This window comes from Cygnus olor, chromosome 2, assembly GCF_009769625.2.
Source record: "Cygnus olor isolate bCygOlo1 chromosome 2, bCygOlo1.pri.v2, whole genome shotgun sequence".
Taxonomy (NCBI): domain Eukaryota; kingdom Metazoa; phylum Chordata; class Aves; order Anseriformes; family Anatidae; genus Cygnus; species Cygnus olor.
Window position 1 is genome coordinate 46023538 of NC_049170.1, and position 27154 is coordinate 46050691.

The 27154-nt window shown below is 37.9% G+C and overlaps 1 protein-coding gene across 2 annotated transcripts in view; it reads left to right on the top strand.

The window, feature by feature from the left end:
• Window positions 1-27154, top strand: part of DNAJC13 (DnaJ heat shock protein family (Hsp40) member C13) — a 54706-nt gene that overhangs the window by 18602 nt on the left and 8950 nt on the right. Inside the window, exons 15-47 of one of the 2 annotated variants that reach the window (XM_040548416.1) lie at window positions 384-539; window positions 1442-1498; window positions 2831-2952; window positions 4101-4176; window positions 5191-5286; window positions 5432-5575; window positions 6812-6826; window positions 7485-7567; window positions 8743-8896; window positions 11030-11133; window positions 11208-11367; window positions 12378-12440; window positions 12772-12873; window positions 13010-13114; window positions 13825-14027; window positions 14450-14534; window positions 14757-14911; window positions 15477-15522; window positions 15737-15891; window positions 16507-16708; window positions 17436-17551; window positions 18382-18460; window positions 19023-19158; window positions 20282-20466; window positions 21039-21113; window positions 21237-21356; window positions 22195-22374; window positions 23128-23295; window positions 23898-24011; window positions 24344-24460; window positions 25000-25177; window positions 26271-26362; window positions 26694-26793. In XM_040548416.1, coding sequence (XP_040404350.1) covers window positions 384-539; window positions 1442-1498; window positions 2831-2952; window positions 4101-4176; window positions 5191-5286; window positions 5432-5575; window positions 6812-6826; window positions 7485-7567; window positions 8743-8896; window positions 11030-11133; window positions 11208-11367; window positions 12378-12440; window positions 12772-12873; window positions 13010-13114; window positions 13825-14027; window positions 14450-14534; window positions 14757-14911; window positions 15477-15522; window positions 15737-15891; window positions 16507-16708; window positions 17436-17551; window positions 18382-18460; window positions 19023-19158; window positions 20282-20466; window positions 21039-21113; window positions 21237-21356; window positions 22195-22374; window positions 23128-23295; window positions 23898-24011; window positions 24344-24460; window positions 25000-25177; window positions 26271-26362; window positions 26694-26793 — 3943 coding nt within the window. The remainder of the gene's footprint in view (window positions 1-383; window positions 540-1441; window positions 1499-2830; window positions 2953-4100; window positions 4177-5190; window positions 5287-5431; window positions 5576-6811; window positions 6827-7484; window positions 7568-8742; window positions 8897-11029; window positions 11134-11207; window positions 11368-12377; window positions 12441-12771; window positions 12874-13009; window positions 13115-13824; window positions 14028-14449; window positions 14535-14756; window positions 14912-15476; window positions 15523-15736; window positions 15892-16506; window positions 16709-17435; window positions 17552-18381; window positions 18461-19022; window positions 19159-20281; window positions 20467-21038; window positions 21114-21236; window positions 21357-22194; window positions 22375-23127; window positions 23296-23897; window positions 24012-24343; window positions 24461-24999; window positions 25178-26270; window positions 26363-26693; window positions 26794-27154) is intronic. The other variant, XM_040548417.1, reaches the window with a different exon arrangement.

Genomic DNA, 27154 nt, shown 5'->3' on the forward strand with positions numbered 1-27154 from the left:
GAAATATGGCTGTCTATACTGAAGAACTTAGGAGTGTCATTAAACATGCAGACATAGTTAAAAGCAACATCCAGTTTCCATATATAGCAAAGAGTAGCGTGAATTGGTGCTTATGGGCTTAAAACTAGAAAAAAAAATTGCAGTATACTGATGTATGTGGCCATAAGTCTCTGGTATGCTCTAGGAGCTGATACTGTGTCATTAGTCTGAGTCATAAGGCAGTGCTTTGGTATATTTTGAACTTGTATTTTCAGTTGTCAATTATTTCATGCTATGACAAGGAGGAGCACCTTTAGCATCATGAGTGCTGAGTAAAACTTGCATGAATACCCTAGTCAGGGGAGAAACACTTTCTGTATAGTGTGTTTGTCTTCTAATTTCAGGATCATGGGACAGGTGCCCTAGTAATTAGTTCACTTCTGGACTTCCTGACATTTGCCCTATGTGCTCCATATAGTGAGACTACTGAAGGGCAGCAGTTTGACATGTTGTTAGAAATGGTGGCATCTAATGGAAGAACGCTCTTTAAGCTCTTTCAGGTGAGACTTCAACTGTTGTTTTTTCTTTTGATGTGTGAAATAAGCAGTAGCAGGATTGAAGTAGTTCTTAAAATAGATAATCTACTGATCTCAATTTCTTAGAGGGAACTCTAGTGTTAACAGCTTATAATGTCAAATATATATTATCAGAGGCCTTAACTAGTCAGTGAGTTGTAATTTTTCTTGTTCTACTGAAGGATGAGTTTGTCTACTGTTTATCTGGCTAATGTACTTAAATCTTTTCCACCTTAATAAATTTTTTGGCCTGTTGCTTTAGCTTCAAGTTGGCTTGAGGTGGTTATCCTGTAGTGAATGATATGCTGAATCATTGTAAAATAGAGAATCTAAGATGTTTCTGGGAACACTTTAAAATACAAGTTAAGTATTAAACTAGATTCAGCAGATGCACAGATCTTGCTCTCTGGAGAATCTGTCAGCTCAGTTTCTCTCTGAGTAACTGAGAGTTAGTTACAAGACTAACTCCCCAGAATTTTCACGGGTTTACTACTGAAGAGGATTTTTAGCTAAAATACCTGCGCTTTCTTTTGGTTTAACCACCTCTACCCACACCCCAAAAGAAGTTTAAAGGAAAAAAATCAACCAAACACAAACAGAACAGCTAGCATGCTCTTCTACTTCTTGGTGTTGGCCTGTCATGTCACAGCTTCTCCAGCACTATTACAGCTTCTCTGGTGCATAGTGCGGTTTGGTGCCAGGAAGTCCATCTAATAGTTGCATGAGACATTCTTGTTTGAAAGTATAGGATAGGAACACTTCCTGGAACATGGGGCTAGCTTTCACGAAACTTAGATAAATTTTTGCCTGTAGTTGGAGTTAAAATGCATCATACAGATCTAATCTTCAAATTTTGCACCTCAATTTTTGTCAACTTTCTATTGTAGCACCCTTCCATGGCAATTGTGAAAGGAGCAGGTTTGGTGATGAAGGCAATAATAGAGGTGAGATTTCAGCAGTGTTACTTGGGATAGCATAGTAAATACGTATTGCCTATTTTAGAAGCGTAATGTCAATATTGTCTTACCAGCAGTAGCTACTTATGTTACATTAGCTTCTCTTTGGGGTGGGGGGGGGAAGGTGAGGAACAGAACACTAGCTTAATTGTGAGTGTTTTAATATAGCAACTTGCTTTGTTTTGCACTTGAGGGTTTGGAAGGCATGTGAGTTGAGATGTTAGGTAGTGTCTTGCATGTTTTCATACTGCAGTCAAGGTTTGGCTGTTAATGTTGTATGTAGCTCAGTCACATACTTCAGAACCACTAGACTTGTCTTGCATGTTAAAAGAATCTCTCAAGGAGAAGAAGCCATGTTTCTTGGGACTTTATTGATACACTGCCAGATGGAATGGGGTTGGGATTTGCAGACAGCAGTGTTGCAGAGCAAGCTAGTGATGTCAGCCTCTGTTCTTGTTCTTTCTGCTTTAACGAAGGATTTTGCTTTGATAGTTTCCATACCAGAGCTACATCATGATGCATGGGCCAAGTCCATACTTCTGGAGGGCTGCTCGTGATCATTGTAGGGTGACCTTGCTAACTGACTCTAGACACTTCCAGTGTTGAAATTCAGGTCTTAAGTTAGTGCCTCGTGTCACAATGGCTTATGCATCTGAATTGTATCTAGTGCTTTCTTGGAATGGAAGTGAATGAACACTTGAAATAGAGGTGTTATAAACCTGCAAGTTTCCACTCATATGTCAGATAACGTTAGCTAAAAGTTACTATTCTGTCTACTGTGACTCCTATCATTTGAACCATAGCGGGACTTGGCTGAGTAAAAATGCAATGAAAGTTTTTTTAATTATTCATTGCAACCAACATACCTTGGATGAGTGACTCTTATCCATGTCACTGTCTAAACCAAAGAGCACCAGTTATTATTCTTAGAAATGGTTCCTATTGACCAAAGTCAGGCAACAAACAATTACTTGTGGTTGTCATTTTTCAATCCTAACTTGCAGTTGCAGTGTGGAAGTATTATAAACGTATGACCAATATCCTGATCTGATGATGTGTAATGCATCTTACCCTATCAAGTTACTGTCCTCATAGATATGACTACCAATTATCTGGTCCTTGGCTTTACTACAACTCTGGTCACTTGCTGTTGAGAACTTGCAGTTAACTTGCATTTAAAGCCCATTATATTGTGACTTCTGGCTTTTTGATGTTAATTGACATAGTTGATGGTCAAGAAGGTCTCGGAACTGTAGACTAAGATAAAAGCAGCTTAACTAAGATTCTTTCTCTAGTAATCATCTTGCCCTGTTTCCAAAGGAAGGAGACAAAGAGATTGCTACCAAAATGCAAGATCTTGCCCTCAGTGAAGGTGCCTTACCTCGTCACTTGCACACTGCTATGTTTACAATAAGCACAGATCAGAGGATGCTTACAAATAGGTATGTCAGTCTTGCTTGATATATTATGTTTAAAAAGTCTAAGTAATGGCTTAGTTAATACTGGAAACACTGGGAGCTCAGGGAAGAAAACTTGCAGTTCTTTAGGAGGATATCTTCTTCAGCAGCTGGTACGTTTAAGTGGAGAAAACTTCATCTGAGACTGCAGCCAAAATGGGAGTTTGCTCACAAAAGCCTCAAGTTGTTTTTTTCCCTGAAAATATTCAGAGAAAGAAAAAGCAAGTAGAATGTCTGGAACTTGCAAAAAGGCTCAACTTTATTATATAACTGCATAAATCTTGGTGTGCACACCTCAGACATCTTGTATGCAGTTAGGGTCACCCATCTCATCTGAGAGAAGTCTAATTGTACAGAAATCATTCTATGGACTCAACAGTGAGTAGAACTTGTGAGCGCTAAGACTGGGCCTGAGGGCATGCTGAAGAGGATATGAGTGATAATTCAATTAATTCCCCCAGTATAAAGTTATTGAGGCTATAGCTACACCTTCCTGAAGTGCTAAAGGATTTGCTAAAGCAATGTAGTAACCAGTGAAACTTGTTGCCACTATCTCATTCAGGAGAGAGCCAGCATGAAACCTTCCAGCATACTAGTTCTGTTTGAAGCTACTTACTACCTGCTTTTAAGTGATGCTTTGGTTCAACACGTTAGAACCCTAGCGATGACCATTGGCAGAAACTGTCAGTTGGCATAAAGGCAGGCTTCCAAAAGAGGCTTTCCTAACCAATAACTGGTATTAAGGTCTTCAAGTAGAGCAGTTAAGAGTCTAGAAAGCCACCAAGTTCTTAACCCTAGCTGTAACTGAAGATTAACTGGATAAACTTACACTTCTAAATTAAATATTTAGTTTCTGCTCTATTGCTCAAGTGTTCTTTTGAGGTCTAGATCAACAAGCATGTGCTGCTACCGTTCCACTAACTTCACTAGAACGTTTTAAAGGCAACACTTTATGCTCAGCATGCTTTATACTTGAACTGGAACAATATATTGCTTTGTGCTCTTACACACTCAAGACCACAAAACTCTTGCTCATCTTCATTTCACCGGCATGGTAAGGGTATAAACTCAGTGGTTTATAAAGCTGTATATAATACTGACTTGCAGTTTGTTCATTTCAATGGCTTTTTCAGGCAGTTAAGTAGACATTTGGTTGGCCTCTGGACAGCTGAGAACAAAACTGCAATGAACCTGTTGAAACGTATTTTGGTGAGTAAAAATGGGGTGTGAACTGGGGAAAGAGTGAAATCTGACTGCCTGCAGTAATAGAAAACTTGGGATAGGCTACATAGTAGAAAACATCCCCTTCGCCCTCCAAAGTGTGGATGTCTAACCTGCAAGATCAGAAGTCTGGCATCTGCTGTTTGAAGGATATTGATAGGCTAGTACAAAATATCTCAGGTTCTTAGTGTTCTATGACTTTCCAGTCACTCTTAAAAAGAGTGCTCAACACAAAACTTAACATATCTTTCTTTATTGAAAGAACAAAAATGCAGGAAACAAGGTAAACAGTGTTCAATGCTTAGTGCCTATAAGAGGTAAGACAGCAGTTCTCTTTATGCTTGCAGGCCTGTCCAGCTTGGTTGCTTATAATGCTGTTAAGTTTACACACTGGTTGATGCCTCCTGTGTTCTTTCGGTCATACAGCTTTTCTGAAAAGTTCTTTTAAGTTGCTTCAGTGAAAATAGTTTGTCAAATAGTGTTGTAAGGAATTACTAAATACAGAAAAATGCCACTTTAAATTCAAAATTGCAGTTCTTTGATTGTTGGCAGAGCAGACTGTCCTGATCTTGGCCACTGATTTCTAGAAGGCTTAGTCAAATGAGACTTCTCTAATGTCATGTGTAGCACTCAGCCCCATTATCAGAGGATGTGCATAGATTCTAGTGTTACAGTGTTCATTCCCCTCTATACTGCTGTAGGGTCAACTCCTCTCTTCCTGCAGCCATTTGTTTCATTAAGTGCTCCTTTAAGAAATGGGATATAGACAAAAGAGCTCCACTGTACCAAAGCTTAATTATGTGCCTCTCTTTAATATTCTGCTAAAGATGTTGGTATTTCACTAATACAAGCAAAAAGCTGCTGCAGCTTTACTTCCTTGAGAGTAGAATATTTTTTCCGTTTTGAAATCGGCCAATTTAAAGAAAATACCTTGTTGCCTAATGTAATGTTTTCTGTTCTGTTAGTCACAGCTGTGTTCACACTGCTTTTCAATGTTTTTAGCCACCAGGTTTGCTGGCGTACCTTGACAGTACTGATCCTGTTCCTGAAAAAGATACTGATAGGATGCATGTGAGAGATAACTTAAAAATTGCAACTGTAAGTAAATATAGCTGTCTTACCTCCTCCGTTCTCTACGTATACAGTCTTGGAGACTCTTTCGATACAGAAGCTCGAGTATTACACTGATCTGTATCAAACATGTTGATAGACCTGCAACTAACCAGTGGGATTTCTTCTGCAGGATCAGTATGGCAAGTTTAATAAAGTGCCGGAGTGGCAGCGGCTAGCTGGAAAAGCTGCAAAGGAAGTCGAAAAATTTGCCAAAGAGAAGGTGGATCTAGTCTTGATGCACTGGAGAGATAGAATGGGCATAGCTCAAAAAGAGGTAAGTATTTTAAGCTCTCTGTTAACAACTTAACTAAGTATAGAGAGGAATACTGACAACTCCGCTGAAATCAGAATAAAGTTCACAGTAATAGAAGTGTGGGGATCTGAGAAACTTCGTTCTTCTGTTTAGATTTTCTACCTCTTACTGGTCTTCATCTGATTAGAGGTGGGTTCTGGGGAGAATGTAGGGTAGGTTAAAGAGTACATTGAGCTCGTGTTAAGTTTTAACTTGTTCTAGCTAACCTAACCAAATTTGAGTGCAGTTTGTGCATCTCTTTGATGATGATTGTATGGGAGAATCGGAAATTCCTGGAAACCTGGCAAAAACAGCCTTTAGACTACATTTGGAAGAAACTATAGATATTCTTTGCATCTGAAATGATGCACGTTGTATGTGGTGGTATTTAGTTCTAGAACCTACCCGAAGCTCAGAATAATCTTGAATAGTGGGCTTTCCAGCAATACAAATTCTTGGTCAGTCATAATCCCCTTAAGGTTGGCAAAGCAGCACAGCAAGTCAAGTATTTCAGTGCTTAAATTACAAAAGATGATGCATCGAATCAAGGTTGAGATGGAAGTGATAAGTGACTGTTTTGATATGAGATAAAGGGATACCGTTGGTCTCCTTTTTTCGTTTTGTCAGACAGAACATGACAAGTGTTGAATAGTGAGACGCATTTCTTAACTTTCTTTAGTGTCGTGACTAAACTTGTTCTTATGTTCGGGAAATGGAAGCAATCTATTTCTTCCTTATATGTGAGGAAGGATGAAAAAAGAATGTGAAGTATTGATCACACCTCTCGTTATACTTGATCTGGTGCAACAATAAGCTTGAATTTGGGAAAACCTTAACTTTGTAAAATATTGATCAAGTTTGATGCACACTGTGGTGCAGAATTGATAGTTACTCTTTGTGAAATAATGGTGACCTAGATTCAACGCGAAGTTTTAACGTGAAAATGTGGAAAATGGTGATGGAAGGATGAATTGCACTTGAGGATATTTTGCAGTATTAGTGTTTGCAGCATCTTTTTAAATATCTCATCTATATACTGATTTTAAATGACCGTTTTTCTGTCCAGAGTCCTGAGCTGTTTAATTTTGCACTAAATGTATGCAAGTGTAGCTTGGAAAGGGTTAGTAGGCAAGGTTATTACCACTTTGAATTAGTTCAATGGCTGTGGCATGTTAAACGTTCCTTTTCTCTTTTCTTCCAATTTGCTTTTACAATCAGGACAGAAACAATATGGTGAGTTTGTATATTTCAGCCATGTGTGTGGATTATGTTGCTCACTCTTGCTTGCATGTAGAGTATAACACTGATTTTAATGCTTGAGCAAGCTAGGGAACCTTTCAGTGGCCAAGTCAGGCTTGTGACATGTTTCTGCGACTTGCTTCAGTTACTTCCTTTTCAAGAGCAAGCAGTCCTGTGTGGTTTTTCGATCTGTTGGCTTTGGAGCTGCTGGTCTTATTGTGGATGCCAGTCTTCTAAAGCTCTGCTTGCTTGTTTAGCTCAGTGTTAAAAGTACTATTGTCTTGCATGATCAGTTTATGTGAAATACGGTATCTTGAAGTATATTCAATATTGGCTTATCCTGGCAGTCGTGCTAGCACAGAGTGCTTGTGGTGATGGGAACTAAGCTTCCCTCAGGGAGGGATAACTTGCTTTTAAAGGAATGACTTGTTAAACAGCTGAAAGTTTCTCTGGCATGATTTAGCTTGTTGTAAATAACACTAGTGAAAGTCTGTTGCTACTGCTTACTAAAAAGAGACCTTGTTAATGAGGCTTAACCTAAAGTACAGCTTTTCAAGGAATAAGAAATCCAAGCCCTTTATTTTAAAGGGAAAACGGGGATTCTTTCTTAGTATTAATTTCTTACAATTTCTTACATTTGTCTTTTTTGCAGAACGTTATTCAAAAGCCAGTGATATTAAGGAAACGACGGCAAAGAATAAAAATAGAAGCAAACTGGGATCTCTTCTATTACAGGTAAAATACTAAGATTAATATGGTGGAGTCAGATGTTATTGGCTGGATGTTTTTGTTAATATCGGAATGTCTGTGGATTGTTTCCAGTTGATACCTGCTTTGAAATGGTGTAAGTGCTTTATGACAGAAACTTATGAAACTGTAAGCTATGTAAGGATTTTTTGCTTAGAAAAGGGGAGGGGAATTTGGAAAGCTTCTCAAGCATTGTCAAGCTATATCTTTTTTCTGTGAGTCAAAAAGCGAGCAACAAGTTGCAAATGCAGATCCGTATGATGTTGAAGAGTAAAGAAAAGTAGCACTGAAAATCACTGTAGTGTGTTGGTGCATCAACCTGTGAGCTACTTGATACCTTTTAACTTGAATTGGAATAAAAATGAACTAAAGGCTGACAGAGAGAAAACATTTGTCTATACTGTATCTTAGGTAGTGCCCCAAATCCTAAATGCAGCTTGCTTACATGTGAGTTCTCACAGCTGTCAAAGTTGAAAAGGGAGGGGCTTCTACCTGAAAAAAGGGAGTATCACTTCTCTCTGGCTAGGAGTGTTTGAGGAATGTTTTAATAACGCTTGACTGTTCAAAAGACTTGAGTGGTGCTTAATGTTTCTAAAAGTCAAATTATGTAGTCTGTCCCTACACAAATATTGCATAAAAGGAAGATTTGCATGCTCTTAAACCTTGAATGTTAAAGTACTGCTCTTAGTCAGTCTCTGGATCCAAATGCTGGTTTATAACTGTCACTGAGTAATGTCCACTGACTGTCTTGTGACGTTTGAGAACTTTTTTACAGCATGAACTACTGTTTTTGTTCAAAACATACACTGGGTATGTGCCTGTCTGCTCTCTTGGGTTGTTCACCTCTAGCCCTTACTGCCTTACAGTGAATAGCTTGCAAGTAAGTCTCTTGTTTGTCAGCAGTACGCAGATAATTGAGCCAAAAGAGATGACAACAGGCGTGCTTTGTTCTATGCTGACCTCCATAACAATGAAAACACTATACAAGCAAACAACTGTAGTTCTTCTAACTAACTAGAGACCACTACCCAGGGCTTTCTAATTATTCTAATAAAGTTCGATAATGTCAGTCTTCTCTAGCTTGCTAGCTGATTCTTATCTGGCTTTCAGATGATCTTTCAGATGATGTTTGAAGGTTTTACACTATGTAACTTTTTTTCTAGATTTCTTCAGGACCATACTAGATCAAACTTAATTTGGAACTTCAAAACACGGGAAGAACTGAGGGATACTCTTGAGTCTGAGATGAGAGCATTCAATATTGACAGAGAACTTGGCAGTGCTAGTGTTATCTCATGGAACCATCAGGAGTTTGAGGTAAATAATGCGCTGTATTAGAACTTGTATATGGAAAATCTGGCTACTTAAAATGTCACTTTTATGCCTCTAGCTACATGAGTGAATCTTGTGTTGACAATCCCTGACTGCAGGCTACAATTCTCCTGGTTATGGAATAAAATGCTAGGCCTTAGGGCTATGGACGGGTATTATTGTCTAGTGTCACTTAGCAAGACTGAAACCTCTTCAGCCTGACAAATAATGCTTTAGAGAAACCTTTACACTTGTATAAGAGGAACAGAGACAAGCTGGTATTATGCTGTTGTCAAGTCATACTTGTTCATGAGTGTGCTCCATGAGACTTGTTTTGGGTAGCTTCACAATTCACTCCTTGATAGTGAGTTTCTGGTGTTTATTTCCACCACGTCTGTGTGATCTTAGGGACGTTAAATACTGACCTGTCAAACCAGCGAGTGGTTATGTGGTTAAAACTATGCTCCTCTGTAGCGTATAGACTGAGGATTACTATTTTTTATGTTCTAGAAACAGCAGTACTTAAAGTCAAAATGGTATTGCAGGCTGAAGGAGTTGATGTGTTCCTAATTGGCTTTCTCAAAACAAATTGAAAGAAATTTTCCAGCAGCATGCTAATAAAGATTCCTGTACTCTAGTTTCCAGTACTGTTATGGTTCCACATGGATTTGAGCATTTAATGTATAATGCTAGAGCAAAACAAGACTGTACTTGAATTCAAACCGTAAGATATTCTTAGATACTGTCAATGCCAACCTTGTCACAGTACAATTTTATTGTTAAAGCAGAGGAATACTAGTGAAATGAGTAAACAGCTGCTTTTGAGCAATTCTCATATAGGCGATTCTTTTAGATTCGCTAGAGTAGCCATTGTAATTGGAGGAAGAACTACTTTACCTATTCCTTTTATCCCTATCACACAACTGCAGACTTGATGAAGTGAACAGCTAAGTCTGGGTTTGGACTGGTGATTTTGGAACTGATGATTCAGTCTTCAAAGCTTCCTTCAGTTATGGGTCAGATACAGGACTTCCAGGCTCGGTGTCTGCTGTCTCAACTTTCTCTGTACTTCAGAGGTGCTACCTGGGGCAGAATCAAAAGTGCAGATTTGAAACTTACTCTAAAGCAGGCTTTCCATCTGCACTTTGTGCTCCCCTGTGGCTTGTGCTACTGGAACGTATCACTTAGCATTCCTGTAGTTACAACCCAGAATGCCTTGGGACTGGCTTGATGGGGGCTTCTGTAACATGGTCTTTGAACAGCTGCTCTCTGAGGCTTGCTTTTAAGCAAAAACTGTGCTGTCAGGCTATGCTATAAGTACTTCTGCTAACTATTTATTGTTGACAAGGGCTTCTCCACCAGCTGTGAAACATGTCACTTTGCCAGGGGGGATGGTGGCTTGAGGTTGCTCTGGAAGGTTACTAGTTTAGAGGACCTCTTTATATTGGGTACTATGGTCAGATCTGTAGATCACTATCATAAGGCCACATGAAGTTGTCTGCAAACTATAGATAGGAACAACTACTGTAGGGAGGTGGCTTTTGTGGTATGTTAGAGGTACCTCTGAATGAGCTGCTTGCCAAATGTTTAAAACCATTAAACATTGAGGCATGTGGCTAGATTTAATGTAGTTGTTACAAAGCTAATGATGGTTCTCATTATGCAATTTCACTTCAGCCTCTTGCTGGGCATACTGATGCATCTAGACTTTAATTACCTAGCACTATATCAAGTACTGCTAGTAATTAAGTCATGCTGGTGTTTCATACTTTTAGTAACACTGAGTGAAATATCTTACAGTGGAATAACTACTCATTAAAGCTTGAGTGATTGAATGCATCGTATATTATCCAAGCTTAGTTACTAAAAATAGATATAAGTTACTTAGAGGCTGGAAGATGGAACTTGAGTAATGTCAGATATTTCTGTTCTGGGAAGCAATGGTAGCTTACAGCAGTATTTTTCTCAGATGTGTACTTTAACTGCAGATTTGTGAAGTATTTCAGTCTTCCTCAGACTATTGAAAGGATTGCTAACCTTGGTGAGGATATTGATGCAAGCAAGTGCAGTAATGTTTATGCAAGCAAAAACTTAACAGTAAACATTGTTTTTCCTTATGTAACCTGTTTTATGTTATAGGTAAAATATGAGTGCCTTTCTGAGGAAATAAAAATAGGGGATTATTACCTAAGGTTGCTACTGGAAGAAGATGAAACTGAAGAGAGCGGAGCAATCAAAAAATCGTGAGCCATTACTGAAGTCTTATCTCACTCCCAAGGTCTCTGTTGTCTTTGCTAAAATCTCATCTCTTCCTTAGATATGAATTCTTCAATGAGCTCTACCATCGCTTCTTACTTACCCCAAAAGTGAATATGAAATGCTTATGTCTGCAAGCATTGGCTATTGTTTATGGAAGATGTCATGAAGAAATAGGACCGTTTTCTGATACCAAGTATATTGTTGGGATGTTAGAACGGGTAAGAGTTATTTAAAGTAACTTGATACAGTAGTTAATGTATGGCTAGTCCAATATATGTTCAGATCCTTCAAGTTGCTGTGAAACTCAAGTTTCAGTTTTACAGAATATGAAATTGCAGCATGAATACTTTTTTCATGCTGTCATGAAGTGTTCCTGGTATCTCCCCTTGACTCACTTGAAGTATCAGTAACAAACCGTTGATCTTAAAGGTATTTCAAAGTAGACTCTTAATGTGTGTTTTGTTAGCCTAAACAGTTTTCTTATGCTGAGCAAGAATAAAGTGTATAGGGTCTTGGTGTGATATTAATCTTGTTCTTGCTTTTGAAAAATGTAGAAACATTAAGCTATTTAAGAGGATGACCTTGTTCCAGGTCATATTTGGGGAGAATCCTGTTCAAGAGCTGTAGAAACAGTCCCAGACTTAAGCGGTAGCCTTAGATGGACACACGCTGTGGATTGTATCTTAGTGGCAACTGCTCTGGCCATTCAGTGTGTCTGAATCATGCTTCACAACTCATAGAGACTGTAAAAATGCATTTCTGTGCCATCTGAAGAAGGGAGCTCTTTGCTCACGTGAGTGTGGGTTGTTTTAAGTGGAACTGAGCCAATACAGTCTGTTATTTTGTCTTGAGTCTTGATATTCCCACCGCAGATGTAACATCAAAGACCTGTTCTCCCTGCAGGCTGAAAGCAGTCCCTTTTTCCTTGTGTTTGTGTTAACAGGCTCACTGGGGAATCCTAACACTATTCTGTTGGAATAGACTATCTTAGCAAACTGCGGGTCTGAGTGTTGGACCCAGAGCAACAAAGGGGATGGTAGAGGGGAACAAGATCTTTCTACTTAAGTCTCAGAAAGCTGTGTGTGAAACTGGACACTTAATAGTCAGCTGTTGTATTCTCGGCATGAAGAAAAGTAAAGGGGTCTTTGTGGCACAACTGTATTGATTCTTGAAGGTAACTTATGATACATGCTGTCAAATACTAATTTGTTCTCTTATGCTGCAATAGTGCACTGATAGGCTTGAGCGGGACAGACTGATACTGTTTCTCAACAAGCTGATCCTTAATAAGGTAAGGTGCACACATACACTTGACAGTAGTTTATGGGTCTTTTGAATGTATAAAATGTTCTGAACTAATCTTTCGGGGTTAAGCAAAAATTCAAGCCTTGATGCAGGCTTTAAAGCAATGTGTGATACAGCTCTCTGGGGTATTGTAGCTGTTATTGGCAAGAAAGCTGAAGGAAACGTGTAGATAAATATTCTGGTGGTTGCACCATCCTAGGCTCTTCAGCTAATGCTTTGACTTCCCAGAGTCAATTTTACTAGGATAAAATTGTTCAATACTTGTAACAACTCTTACCTAGAAAACAGCTTTATTAACTCGGTTCATACATTAACAGAAAAATGTGAAGGACCTTATGGATTCAAATGGAATTCGAATCCTTGTGGATCTGCTCACTCTGGCACACCTTCACACAAGTAGAGCTACAGTCCCTCTGCAGGTATATGTGGCCTTTGTTTCTTACTATTCATATGTTGATTTTCAAGCATTGTCCTCTTAGCAAAGCAATTTCCTTAAATTTCCTGTAGAAATGTGATAGCTGCGCTGAAGCTAATCTTATAAATATCAACTTCTAGAGCAATGTGATTGAGGCGGCGCCTGATATGAAGAGGGAGAGTGAGAAAGAATGGTACTTCGGGAATGCTGACAAAGAAAGGAGTGGTCCTTATAGCTTTCAAGAGGTATCTGTCTGCTTCTAGCTTCAAGGTGGAAGTATCTTCCATGAAGTTCATGTTTATTTGGTGTTGGGCCAAGAACCAGGTCTGCTACAGGTATAGAGAAGATGGGACCAAAGATCTGATCTCGAAGCAAATAGTGTTGTAACAGTTATTACAACAATTGCCTGTTGTAGCACAGAGCTTCTGATGCTTAAATTCTTAATTCCTCTTTGAGCACAAATCTGTTTTCTGTGGTCTAAACTCTTCACAATACTACAGTTGCTGTACATGTCAAATGATTTGGCTTTTCTAATGTAGATGTTATAGGTCATTCTTCTGTTATACACACAGCCTTTTTGGGTGAGTGGAGAGAGAAAGCTGGGACAGAAGTTCAAAAAATCAATGAAACATTTTTCCTGTCTGTTTAAATGCTCCAGAAAAGTCTTGACCAGTGCCATTAAACTAGCAGTCACTCTGATACCTCAGTAACTCTTGCCAACAGCATGTGAAAGGTTAAATGCCTTTGGTAATGCTGTCTACCCCCTTGTGGCCCAGTTTTGCCATGCTTAATCTGTCAACATTTACTTCATGTTTACCAACTGGTTCTGTTAGAATTGCGTGGAACTGTGGTGAAGTCTGCCATATAGCAGTTAGAAGCTTGTGTTGATTGTGAATGTTTAGGAGCAAACTTGATTCTGAATGCTTGAATCAATGAATATCTAATTTTGCAATAGATGCAGGAACTATGGGACAGTGGAAAACTGACTTCAAAAACACGTTGCTGGGCTCAAGGTATGGATGGCTGGCGACCATTACAAGTCATCCCTCAGCTGAAGTGGTGCTTGCTTGCCAGTGGCCAGGCTGTGTTGAATGAGACTGACCTTGCTACGCTTATACTCAACATGCTCATCACAATGTGTGGATATTTTCCCAGCAGGTAAACACTAATTTTCAGCAGAGGTGGCTAACTTTCCCTTGCAGATGTATAATTGCAATTTCTATCTTGAAGCTTTTCTTAGAACCCGAGTAGTACACTGTATTAAAGATCACTTTTGCAGTATTAATTAATCCTGTGGGTTAATAGTTTGTAAATGAGACAATACTAACATTGTGATAGGAACTGCAAGGACACATGCACAAGCTCGGTGCATTCCTAATGCACAGCAGCACAGTCTTATTCTTACAGACAGGTTCTTGTTTAAGGAAGCTTTATTTCCAAGTTAATGCATGGTATTAAACCCCACTTAGTCTGATTTTTAAAAAGCATTGAATCTGATCTTAGTAGATTGCTTAAGTTGCTTGCTCTTGAAAGAGAAAAGGCGTGTTTCTGCTTGCTGCTGTACCGATTTATTTTTTTAGGGATCAAGACAACGCTATTATAAGACCTTTGCCTAGAGTGAAAAGGCTGCTGTCAGATAGTACTTGCCTTCCTCATATCACTCAGGTAAGCAACTCTAAAAAAAACAAACAAAACAAAACAAAAAAAACCACATTGAAATGAGTAAAAGTCTGAATTTGAACTTGTTAGTTTCTGGATGAAGTATTCTTTAAATGAAATTTTTAAGTTGACTTCCTTGTCCCACTACTGAATTCGTTAAAACTGGAATTTTGGTAGGTAACTTGTGCTATTAGAGCAGCTAATGTAAATGCTTGTGTTTTATTTCAGCTGCTACTGACTTTTGATCCTATCCTTGTGGAAAAAGTCGCTATATTGTTGTTTCACATCATGCAAGATAACCCTCAGTTACCTCGTTTCTATTTGAGTGGAGTATTCTTCTTTATCATGATGTACACGGGTTCCAATGTACTTCCTATTGCAAGGTGAGGAAAAAGGATGAAAATGGTTCTTGACCTCTTGCGCTCAGAGGGAGTGCTGCTCTAAATGCTCCTGGAAGTGTTTTGTTAGAATCTCCATGAGACTGCAGGCAAACACCCTCTAAAAGAGTTACCTCAACATTGTCAAGTCAGCAGCTAACGAAATGAATTGCTTATGACCCTGACAAGAAGGGAAGGGTCATCTTGTTTCATCCATGAAATGATGATGTAATGATGTAGGGCAGGATTTGTAGGGAAAGGCTATCTATCAGCTTTGTTTTTTGATGTAGAGGAAACAAACTTTCAGGAACAAGACTCACAAACTGAAATGGTGAACATAAGGCAGTACCTAAACATGGAAGAACTTAATTTGGTGGGGTTCCCAAGGAATTCATGGACTTTGTTCAGAGATTCATTCAGTGGTTGCTGTTACTCCTTTCATCTCAAAGTAAATGCATGAGAGTTGCCAGCTGGAGTATGTTGGTCTGTTTATCTTTCAAAGGTTTCAGATCTGTTTTAACTGATACTTTTTTAACTTCATATACTTGAATAACTACTGTTTCTCTTATAGGTTTTTGAAATACACACATACAAAACAAGGTTTCAAGTCTGAAGAAGTGAGTAGATTATGAAAATAACTGCCTCTGTTTCCAAATAGCTTTGTAACTTACCTGTTTGCTTTAACGGTACTTCATGCTTCTTCTTAATTCTTAAGAATTAGAATTTAAGAACTGTAAGGGAAAAGGGGGAGGAGGGTCTTTTAGATCTTAAGTTGGTTAGGAAGGCTGAATCAGATTAACTTTTAGATGGCAATGTCATCTTTTTCCATAGACAAAAAGTCAAGATATAGTTCAAAGAAGTATACTTGGACATATTCTTCCTGAAGCAATGGTGTGTTACTTAGAAAATTATGAGCCAGAAAAATTTTCAGAGATATTCCTTGGGGAATTTGACACTCCAGAAGCAATTTGGAGCAATGAAATGAGGTAATGTTTTTTTCTGTCAGAGACAAATCTGAACAAGTACATCTGCTGAAGAGGTCTTGTCTTTAGCATTTTTACAGAAGGTCTAAAATACGTGTTTTCCATGTTTCCACTGCTTCCCTCCATTTGCTCTATGCAGGGGCAACATCCTGCAGTGCCTTCTGCTTCTATCAAAAATTACAGGTGTGGAAACTGGCAGAGAGAAGGGGATTATTTCACTGAATACCTGAAAGCCTTTTACATATGCCTGTGTCATACTTAACCAAGTTCCTTTCATGAATGGAGAATTCACTACTTATGTAGACTGTTTTATACTTACTGCACTCTTTTTACTACTATCACCAGTCTAGGAGGTGCACCTCTAATATAACAATATGCTTTTAGGGTCTTCCAAAAAGTAAAGAAGTATTGAGGGAGGGCAGAATGTCACTTGAGGTTATTTTAAAATAAACGGAACTTTATAGGCATGTCTTCATGACAGAATAGGGCCTTTATCTCTTCTGTAAATTGGCAGGCCATTTGGGGGAAAACGTTTGTGGCAGGTATCAGTGTACACACTCATACACTTTTTTGAGGACTCTGCTTGGCAAGTGTCAAACCAAACTTTGTAACTTTCAGGCGTCTTATGATAGAAAAGATTGCTGCTCATCTTGCTGACTTCACCCCTCGTCTTCAAAGCAATACAAGGGCCCTCTACCAATACTGTCCTATCCCAGTTATCAACTATCCACAACTGGAAAATGAACTGTTCTGTAATATTTATTACCTGAAGCATCTTTGTGATACACTCAGATTTCCAGACTGGCCAATTAAAGATCCAGTAAGTAAGAAGAATTTTAGAATTTGCTCAGTTGTTGTTCTTTCAGAGTCCTAACTTCTAACAAAACTTAATGAAATCAAATGCTAGGTTTGTTACAAATAACTAATTCTGTCTTTCGGTTCATAAGCAAATATGTTTAACGTTTTTTTATGTTGAAGCAGAAGAGTCTTCATGTCATGTAGCAGCCACTGGTTAAGTAGTTCTTCATGTACTGACTTAAAGTACACAAACAACTTCAGGTAGTGTTTCAGTGAGCCTTAAACATTTTTTAGTTCTTATTTCTGTGCTGGACAGGAAACTGGGCAACTTGATATCAATACATCAAATGAATTGGTAAGATCTTGGTACAAATCAGTGGTCTAGATCTGTCTGATTGTCTAATCAACTTTATTTATTCATGTAGCTTTGCATTTTTTGTAATATGGGGGTGTAAATTGCCCAACACTCAAGCGTTTTTACCTGTTCTAATGTGACTTACAAAAATATTTTAAATTTGAGGCAGTCTTAATCTTGAATAAAATGTAGCACTGCAGTGAAGCCAAGTCTTGATTCTTACCTGACTGAAACGGGAACAATAATTGCTAACAGTAAGAGGATTAGTTAAAAACGTCTTTGAATTTAGGGTGATGGGTGATGAGGATACCTTAATAAAGCAGCACTTCATTGTAAACGATGATGTGTACTACAGCCAATATAAATGAAACACTAATAAACTGTAATTATTTAGGTCAAATTGTTGAAAGACACCCTAGAAGCTTGGAAGAAGGAGGTAGAAAAGAAGCCACCTACAATGTCAATAGATGACGCTTATGAGGTCCTTAACCTTCCCAAAGGACAAGGACAGTAAGTTGCTTTCAGTATATCAAGTGGTGTGTAACTACAGTTACATAATGTCTGTACACTGAAAATGAATTTTCTTGTACTCACAACTAATTAGTGGTACCAGTTATGTCTAGCACCTACTTTCACGGTGGAAGAGTGCTTTCTTCTAAGAAGAAACAAAACTTGAAAATTCAGCTCTGGTGTTGCTTTGAGAGGATAATTGTGAAGTGTTAAGATGAACTGAAACTGGAAAAATGCTTTGAGCTCTCAGCATTCACTAGGCTGCTCTACAGGATGAACATTAGACTACCTCATAATGAGCAAAGAATAAGGCAGCACTTGAATGTGTTCAAAGTAGAACTCAGTTTCTCTAATCTTCCTTCCTTCCACCTGCCAGACCTTGTCTTTTTTTTTCTGATGACAGTAGTAGGATTTTTCCCTTCCTATCTTGCCACTTGTTTCTGACATCAGGCCTCTAGAAGAGAACTGACACCACTTTGTAGTTACGCTTCAAGAGCAGTGCACTTACTACAAATTGTGAACTCATATGTGTGGACTACTAATTCTTACTATTTATTTTTATTAGCTCATTTAGACTTTTCATTCGAGGGTGACTCTGAGTTCCTTTTGGTTAGTATATCTGAGCAAGAGATACTAATATTAGTTTCTATTTTGTGGCTGTGTGAGTACCTCCGGTCAGTTAATGGAGCAGGACTCTCAAATTAAAATGCAAGAGCTTTTTAGTTTTCACTTAATTACAATTAGTACTGTTCAGTGTTGTCAGAATTCAAGCCTTCTTTTGTTTGTTTTTTTTGATGTTATTCAGTGTAATGGGACTTGTTCTCTCATAGGCATGATGAAAGCAAGATCAGGAAAGCCTATTTTAGGCTCGCCCAAAAATACCACCCAGACAAGAATCCAGAAGGCAGGGTATGTACAAAATATCTGTGGTGTTAATAAGATGGGGAGAAATTCAGCTGTTGCTTATGTTAAGAGTTCTTAGGTTTTCTCCCACTTAGGAGTTAAATGAGCGTGAAAACTTATGTTCTAGGTGAATCCTGGAATACAGAATACTACTACAAATAAGTAATTTAACTGATGTCGCCTAAAGAATGTTAGGATTTCCACAGTAAACTAATGTAATCAGATCAGGCCACATCTCAGAAAGCATCTAGTTTAAACAGTTACTCAGGATGTAAATAAGCTAATTGTTCCCTTTCAAAGATGGACTGAATCCTCTGCCTGTTCTTACAATCAAATTTTATTTTCTTGTCACAGAAGAATTAACTTAGTTTTAGTCTCTTTCCTATGGTGGAGTTCAGAAAATACACCCATCTGTAAACCAGTATTCTTATTTTGAGGTTATTTAGAGTATTTTCTGAAGTGTAGTAAGGCGGCAAACTTAGCATTATAGTTAATACTTTATTTTACCTGCATATAAACAAATGCTGCAGACTTGTAGTAATTTGGGGGTTGTTATCTTTATTTGCAGGATATGTTTGAAAAAGTTAATAAAGCATATGAGTTTCTATGCACGAAGTCTGCCAAAGTGGTAGATGGGCCAGATCCTGAAAACATCATTTTGATCTTGAAAACTCAAAGCATCCTCTTCAACAGGCATAAGGAAGGTACGCATGTTACCTCAGAAGAATGTTTTAAATTAATTTCTTTAGTGGCCATTGCTGTCAACTTTAATCTCATATTTTGTTTAGTGTGTGTTCTGTTGATCTGGCTTCTGGCTTGCCACAGCATTATGAAACTATGGTAGGGGGCTTTTTCCATGAAATAAAATCTGTAATAGAGCTTAATTCAAAAAGCTTAAATAGCTTTTTTGAAATTTTCTGCTGCTATACTAGTAAGTTTGAATCTTCCTGCATACATGACTGAGACTGACTTCTTTGTGTCTTCAGAACAGTCCTCACTAGTATTCGTTCACCTAGATGAGAGATTCTGGGTATATCTGAGACTCGTCTCACTTGATTAACTACACAAAAGTATAATCTTGCAGAAATTCTGACTAGTGTTAGACCCCTGGTGGGTGTGCTGTAACACTACTTCTTCCACAGCCCAAGTGAGAAAGAGGGGTAAAGTACCCTAATCCTAGGTTCCAGCTGCAGACCCTCGGTGGCAGCTGGCATGTCCAAGCACTGCAAAGCCAGAAGTGTTCTGCTGTGTGTGTTACAGTATGTTAAAATAAAAACCTCATATGCAATCATAGCTTTGTCAGTTGTGTGGAGACACTGATGTTAGTGTAGACTTAATTAGGCTTGCTCACAGTCAGCTCCTTAGCTGCAAGATTGTTCTTTATCCCTGCTGAACACTCCAGGAATGAAAATTATAATTGAAAACAATTGCTGTGTTATACTAATAGGTCCTTACAGGTTCACTGTTAAACACTGGCCTAAAACTGTAGCTGACAAAGCTATACAGATTTTTCTCCAGGTAGAGACATTATTTGGAAGGCTATTAGCTTGGGGGCTTTGTGAGCTGTAGATAAGTTGTTTTAATCTTGAAAAAGCTTTTTTGTGAATCTGCCCCTGATCTTTTGTCACCTTCTAGTATGAACAGTCTGTGACAAGGAGTCAAATTGTGTGGACTGCTCCATATTGCTCTAGTTATCCTAGGTGTTGGCTGTCTTTGATTCCTACTCTTTATTTTACATGCTGATATATGTTCCACTGATAATTATATGGTGTTTTAAATTGTGTAGACTTTGCATAGATGCAAACTCCGAGACTTTTTCTTTTTCAGAGTTGAAACCTTACAAGTATGCAGGCTATCCTATGCTGATTAAGACTATCACCATTGAAACATCAGATGACCTCTTGTTTTCCAAAGAATCTCCCCTGTTGCCTGCTGCCACAGAACTCGCTTTCCATACTGTCAATTGTTCAGCATTAAATGCAGAAGAACTGAGAAGAGAAAATGGAATTGAGGTAGATTGAAAGAAACTTATTGAAGGGGACTTTTTAAGTCTTAACTCTTGCACAGATGAAAATTCTAGATCCCTTTAATGCATAGGACATCAGATGCATTTAGGAATCACTCTTGTCTTGAAGCGTTAGTCCATTTCTACTTTCTCTTTCCTGCATGCAGTTAGAGAAGTCTCTTGCAGAGTATATTCCTTTCCAGATCTAGGCTTGTAGTTGGCTTATCTACAATTCAACAGAAATATATTAATCTACTTCTCTACCAAGTTCTGTTGAAAGCTTCTCTGTTCTGTATGTGAAAGAATAAACATGAACAAGTCACTCAGCAGAAGGGTTTTTCACTGTCCATATTAGTTCACATATGTGAATGCTATTGACTCTCATGAAGCACTAAATACTAGCACCAGCACTCACAAGGAATTTTGCCCTGCAAAGCATTTGAGCAAGCAACAGGTTGTTTTGTCAAACAGGGCTTCTCTTCAGCCATTATAAATGGGTTTACCAGCTAATGTTTTATTTCTGACATACTTTATCAGTTTTTGTTGTGACTGAACATGCACATCATCCAATCCTCACAGGTATTGCAAGAAGCATTTAATCGTTGTGTGGCAGTCTTGACTCGTTCTAGTAAACCAGATGATATGTCTGTACAGGTAAGTTGTGGCAACTCTGATTTATATCAACCTTCTGAGAAATTGTGTGTGTATATATAAAGTAAAAAAGCTTGTTAACATACATTTTGCTTTCACTTGGTACCAATAAAATACTTTTTTTAGGTGTGTGGACATGTTAGTAAATGTTACAGTGTGGCAGCTCAGTTTGAGGAATGCAGAGAGAAGATTACAGAAATGCCTAACATCATTAAGGACCTCTGTAGGTTACTGTATTATGGCAAGGTAAGAGCTCTCTTCCTTTTCCTAAATGAATATTTAACTATTAAATATTTAGGGCAATGTTCTGGTTTTAGGGGAAATAAGACAGTTGCAGAAAAATGAGCAATCGCTTCTGTAAGATCTCAGTTAATCATTGTGGGATATAGAACTGTTGTTCTTAATGCTTGTATTTGAATCCATTTAATGGACTTAAAACATGGTTGCTATTAAGGTTCACATATTTTTGACTCATAATTGAATTATGCTTAGCTGAATTGTTTAATTCATTAAAATAGAAGGTAAAGATACTAGTTTTACATGTAGATTCCTAAATCAGCAAAATCTCTGAGAACAGCCTTCAAGAAGTTTTTGAGCTGTTTAGCTCTTTAAACTTAAGTCATGTTATATGAATACTTAATTTTGTGTGAATTAATAACAGCAAGCTCATCCCCAACTTTTCTTGTTGGGTAAGTGAAAATAAAAACTTAAACCAGACTGTAATACTTGACTCCAGGTGCATGCCTATTCTATAGTCCCTGCAGAATACGTCACCATAAAACACTCATCTTGGAATCTCTGCCACCTTCTTAAATTGTTTATCCACCATTTCATCAACACTCCTTTCTAGTCTTAAGAAATAACTATTCAAAGACTCTTCTACTGAAGGATTGACTAACTAGACATGTTTCTTGGCTACCAGATATCTGACTTTGAATGCAGATGTTTTGTCCACTCGTTTCCATGCTGCTTAGACAATACTGCAGAATTTAAAAAGTTTTGTCTTTAAATCTTCGTTTGGTAAGGCAGCCAGTTGGCTTTTGTTTGTTACAAGTACTGAAGTAAACTTTTTTTCCCCTTTCAGAACATACCACGAGTAGCTTCTTTGGGGGTAGAGTGTGTTAGCTCCTTTGCCTTAGATTATTGGCTACAAACACATTTGTTCCAAGCTGGAGTTCTCTGGTACTTGCTGGGTTACCTCTTCAACTATGACTATACACTGGAAGAGAGTGGTATTCAGAAAAGTGAAGATTCTAATCACCAGGTAATGTTAACAAGGTGCAGGCTTTCAGACACAGGCTGTTGCTTGCCATCTCGTACTAACAAAAACTAGGCATACTCAAATATTTTCTATCATCATAGAGTTAAATGAACAAACATTAAAGCCAAAAAAAAATGGTTTCTAATAGACCAGTCAACAGAGAAAGGGTAAACTTGTGCTATGAGAATTCCTCTGGAGGCTCATCTGAAAGGGTTGTCTAGTGATACCATGAACTTACTTAAAATACCTCCTTTAGTACTGCATTATCACTTTGGCCTATAGATATGTAAGTGGCTTCACACTCTATTTTCCTTAAGAAGTGATCCTCTAAGTAGGACACTTCTTTCTCAGTTACTGGATGAGATGACCTTTGAACAGTATTTTAGTTACTAAATCTTGTACCGCTGTTAGGAAAGGCTTATACTGGTATTTGGCTGCTGGCAGGAACCATTTTCTGATCAGAAACTATTACCCTAAATGGCTTCCATAGCTTTCAGTTTATCCTAGTGACCAAATTTTTCCTACCCTGGTTATGTCTGTCTATATTTCTTAAGCCTGCAACAGTGATCATGTCTTGCTGTTCGCCTAGTAGCTTCTAGTGCTTTATTAGACATCAGTGCATAATTAGCAATGCAGGTAAATAGACAACACCAGTTCTTTTCATTTTGGTGTGGAAGTGTTGGACAAATCTCTGTAGCTATTGATAATTCTCCAGCTAGTTTTAGTTCTCTTTTAACTGTTCTTCTATTTTTTCAGGAGGTAGCAAATAGCCTTGCTAAACTCAGTCTGTTAGCCTTGAGTCGTCTTGGAGGGTACCTTTCTGAAGAACAAGCTACGCCTGAAAACCCAGCGATCAGAAAAAGCTTAGCTGGAATGTTAACACCCTATATTGCAAGGAAACTTGCTGTGGTCAGTGCTACTGAGGTAAGCATCAAAACTTTGTCTACTGAGTTCTGGAAGGAATAACTAGTCACTTCTAACTTTCTTAAAGCACAGAGCTCTCTTACACCAGCCTGGTGCAGAGAACAACAGCACAATTTTTCTTTGCAGTTGAAGTAATGGCAACAAAAACTGCTTTACTTTCAAGCTCAATGGACAGAACCAGCAGCCTGTAGAACAAGATTCCCAAAACAAATAAGGGAGCGAAGGAGATGAGTTAAATGTTGATGGCTTAAGGATTATAATGATGATGGAGAGTGAAGTCTAAACTTTGTAGAAGTGCTGAGGAAGTCATCTACAAAAAGGGATGCTGCAGATTGTTGCTGCTCGCTACCAAAAATAGGAGAATCTGAACTGCAGCTTGAAGCAGAATAATGAAAAATTAAAATATAGACTTTAATGTACCAAATAACTTAAATGTACTGCTTTTCTGGTATGTGGAAAGCTTGACACTTGATACCTGCTTATGAAATTGATCTGGCTATTATTGAGATAGGATTAATTTATATCATGAAACACTAATTAAAACTTAATTTTGGATTATTATGCAGAGTAAGCTTAGATCATGTAAATTCATTTTTTTCTAGACTCTGAAGATGCTTAACAGTAACACAGAGAACCCATACTTGATCTGGAACAACGGGACAAGAGCTGAATTACTTGAGTTCTTGGAATCTCAACAAGAAAGCATGATTAAGAGAGTAAGATTACTTCAAAAATTAACAATTTAAACAAACAGTAGTGGGATTTAAAACTGTTTCATATTTTGGTGCATCCTCTTGTAATGCAGTCATACAGTTAATACAGATATCTGTTGTCTACTCCTAAATGACTTTCTTCATTCAGTAGTCTTAAACAAAAAAGCTGGGCTTGATCATTACGAATTTTAATGTTTCGATGTGTCTAGGGCTTCTGATTTTTTTTGCTAAAACTGTCTTCTATTAGTATTGTCTAATTAGCCAGGTTATCACTTTATATTTTCTACATGATTATTTGCTGTCTGAGCTTGTGCTGCTTGTCTATTTGTTTAAAGGGTGATTGTGACAAGAGTTATGGATCTGACTTTGTCTTTAGTGACCATGCAAAGGAACTTATTGTGGGAGAGATTTTTGTTAGAGTCTACAATGAGGTCCCTACCTTCCAACTAGAGGTGAGAGATCTAGCTAAAACCTTTCTGTTGAACTTAAAAACTACTACCTGAAATGTTACTCTTTGTGTGTCAGCACAAATAGAATGGAGAAAATAATAAATCTTATGGAAGTTATGTCCAACATGATCAGCATGTTATGGGATGTCTCTATTGGAGCAGAATAAATTTTAAAAGAATGATGAGTTTTTTCATTAGACATGCTGCTTTGGATGGTTTAATGCCTTTTCTCTACAACCTTTCACTGCAGATACTCAAGTGGAATCATTAGTTCCAGGAGGAAGTGATTCTGCCTAGTGGCTTTGCTGTTCATCTATACTTATGAACAACTATGCACCTTTAAAGTGCTGTTCAAGTAGCTTTTTAAGGGTGTATTAACATATAAATGGGGTTAATGTGGTGCAGATGCTGTAGAGATAATAATGAAAAAATGCTTCCTGTTTGGAAGGAACTGTTAAGTGTGGGAAAAGTGGTGTGGCTACACTTTCTTCTAGTGTGAATACTATTGCATCACAACTTAAAATGCTCTCATCTCTTCAAAGCTTCCTAAAGCATTTGCTGCAAGCCTCTTGGATTACATAGGCTCACAAGCACAGTACCTTCATACATTAATGGCAATAACACAGACTGGAAAAGTAGAGTCCAATCAACATGGAGATCGGTTACGGAGAGTTGAAATGGCTCTGGAGGCCCTGAGAAATGTGATAAAACACAACCCAGGTAGGCTCAATAAGGTACTTCACTGATAGGCTTTCTTGAGGACAACTTGAAAAATAATACAGAACCATAGTCTTTTGAGCTTCTTTCTAGCTGGAAGATAGTTTTGCCGGCTAACAGACCTTAGTGTTGTTGATGGACTATATATAGGCTTATTTTTGTGCTGGAGAACATTATCAGTAGATGTAGTCATTTTGTGCAAAATCCAAGCTTTATCTGTCTTCTCTGAAACATTGGGCTCTAACTTGAATTCAGGCCTGCAGTTGCTGGGATGACTTAAATCTTTTAAATAAAAATACTTTAAATAACTTTCTGAAATAACTTTCTGTAATTGTTTGAAGAATCTTCAGCTGATTTTGAACTTCCTTGCATTAAAAAAAAAAAATAGAAAAAAAAACTTTGACCTGAGTACTGCATAGCACTAAACACCTAAAAACATGTCAGTGCTTTTGCTCCTCCTAAGTAGGAGGAGATAATGCTCTTGAGAGTGGGCAGCTAACACCAGCAAACACCTATGAGTGCGAATACCAGTGTATAGACAAGAGAAGTCTGAGATGGTATGATTTAAGATGTTCCTGTTGTAACAGCAACTCATATTAGTCATGGCTTCTAGTGATACCAGTTCGGGTTCTATGTGTTTGGCAACTATAACCCTGAAGGCAACTGTTACTGTTATAGATTGTATCTGTCCTCCCAGCTGTAGGAATCCAAAACATCATGTGTAGTTGAAGATGAGAAGTACTGGTGACCAATGATAAATAAAATAACTGAACTTCTTTAATTGTCTTGTAAGAATGCATGTTAGTTACATGAGTTAATTGGTAATCCAAGAACTAGCTCAGTTTTTTGCCTTAGAGGGAGGAAGTGTCCTTTTCTTTTGAAATACCATTGACCAAGACTTTGTGGAAGCTAGATTAATATGCCGGGCTTAATTCAGTTCTGTTGTAGATCCTGTTCTGTAGGAGCTGTTGCAATCAATTACTGTGCCAGACTATATAGATTACCATCTTTATGTATAGTCAAATGTAGACTTAGGATGGCCTTCAGTGAATGTTTTGATTAATGTGAAGAGAATAACTTGCTTGGTCTCTTGCAGGTTCTGAGTGTGAATGCATAGGTCACTTTAAGTTGATATTCTCCCTTCTGCGTGTTCATGGAGCTGGCCAGGTGCAGCAGTTGGCTCTGGAGGTAAAACAAAACAATCAAACCCAAAGCAAACAGCCAAAACTATGGATGCTCTATGTAATCAGCATATATAAATCACATTATTTAACTGTTAGAATAGTACTTAAAAAGTGTCAAGAATTGGGATCCTAGGTGTCAGGCAACTCCTTTGAGGAACAACTGATAGCTTTTCACTTGTCCTTGTCCCCTTCTTCCCCAGGGTAAGTCAATTTCATGGCAGTTAGCACTGTAAATGCAGTTATATTGGCTAGTAAGTTGCTTCATCATACACCGAGTTTTCTTAGTGATGTCTGAAAATCTGTAATGTAATTGTCTTGTTTCTGATCTTTTACAGGTAGTGAACATAGTGACAAGTAACCAAGAATGTGTTAACAACATTGCTGAAGCAATGGTTCTTGCAAACTTACTGGCACTCCTGCATTCCTTACCTTCAAGTATGTACCGTATAATTCTTGGAGTCTTGCAAGGCAAAGTGTTCCAATTCAAAAACTAGTCAGAATGCAGTTGACTGAGCTTGCTATTAACTGTAGTGTTAAAACAGTTTTCCAATGGGGGTGATTACAAAAGCTATTCTAAGTAACCTGTTTATCTTAAATGTGTGAGCTGAAGCATTTAAATTGCAGGTATTCAAATTGCATTTGAATTGCATAGTATTTCATTAACTAATTATTCTAAGGCATTTGAGTATAAACATTCAATTAATAAGTTTCTGTAATAGAATGAATGTATGATTGATGTTCCTTATTAGTTCATCTTTGATTAGTTAAACTATATGGTAGTTCTTAAAGCTTCTTA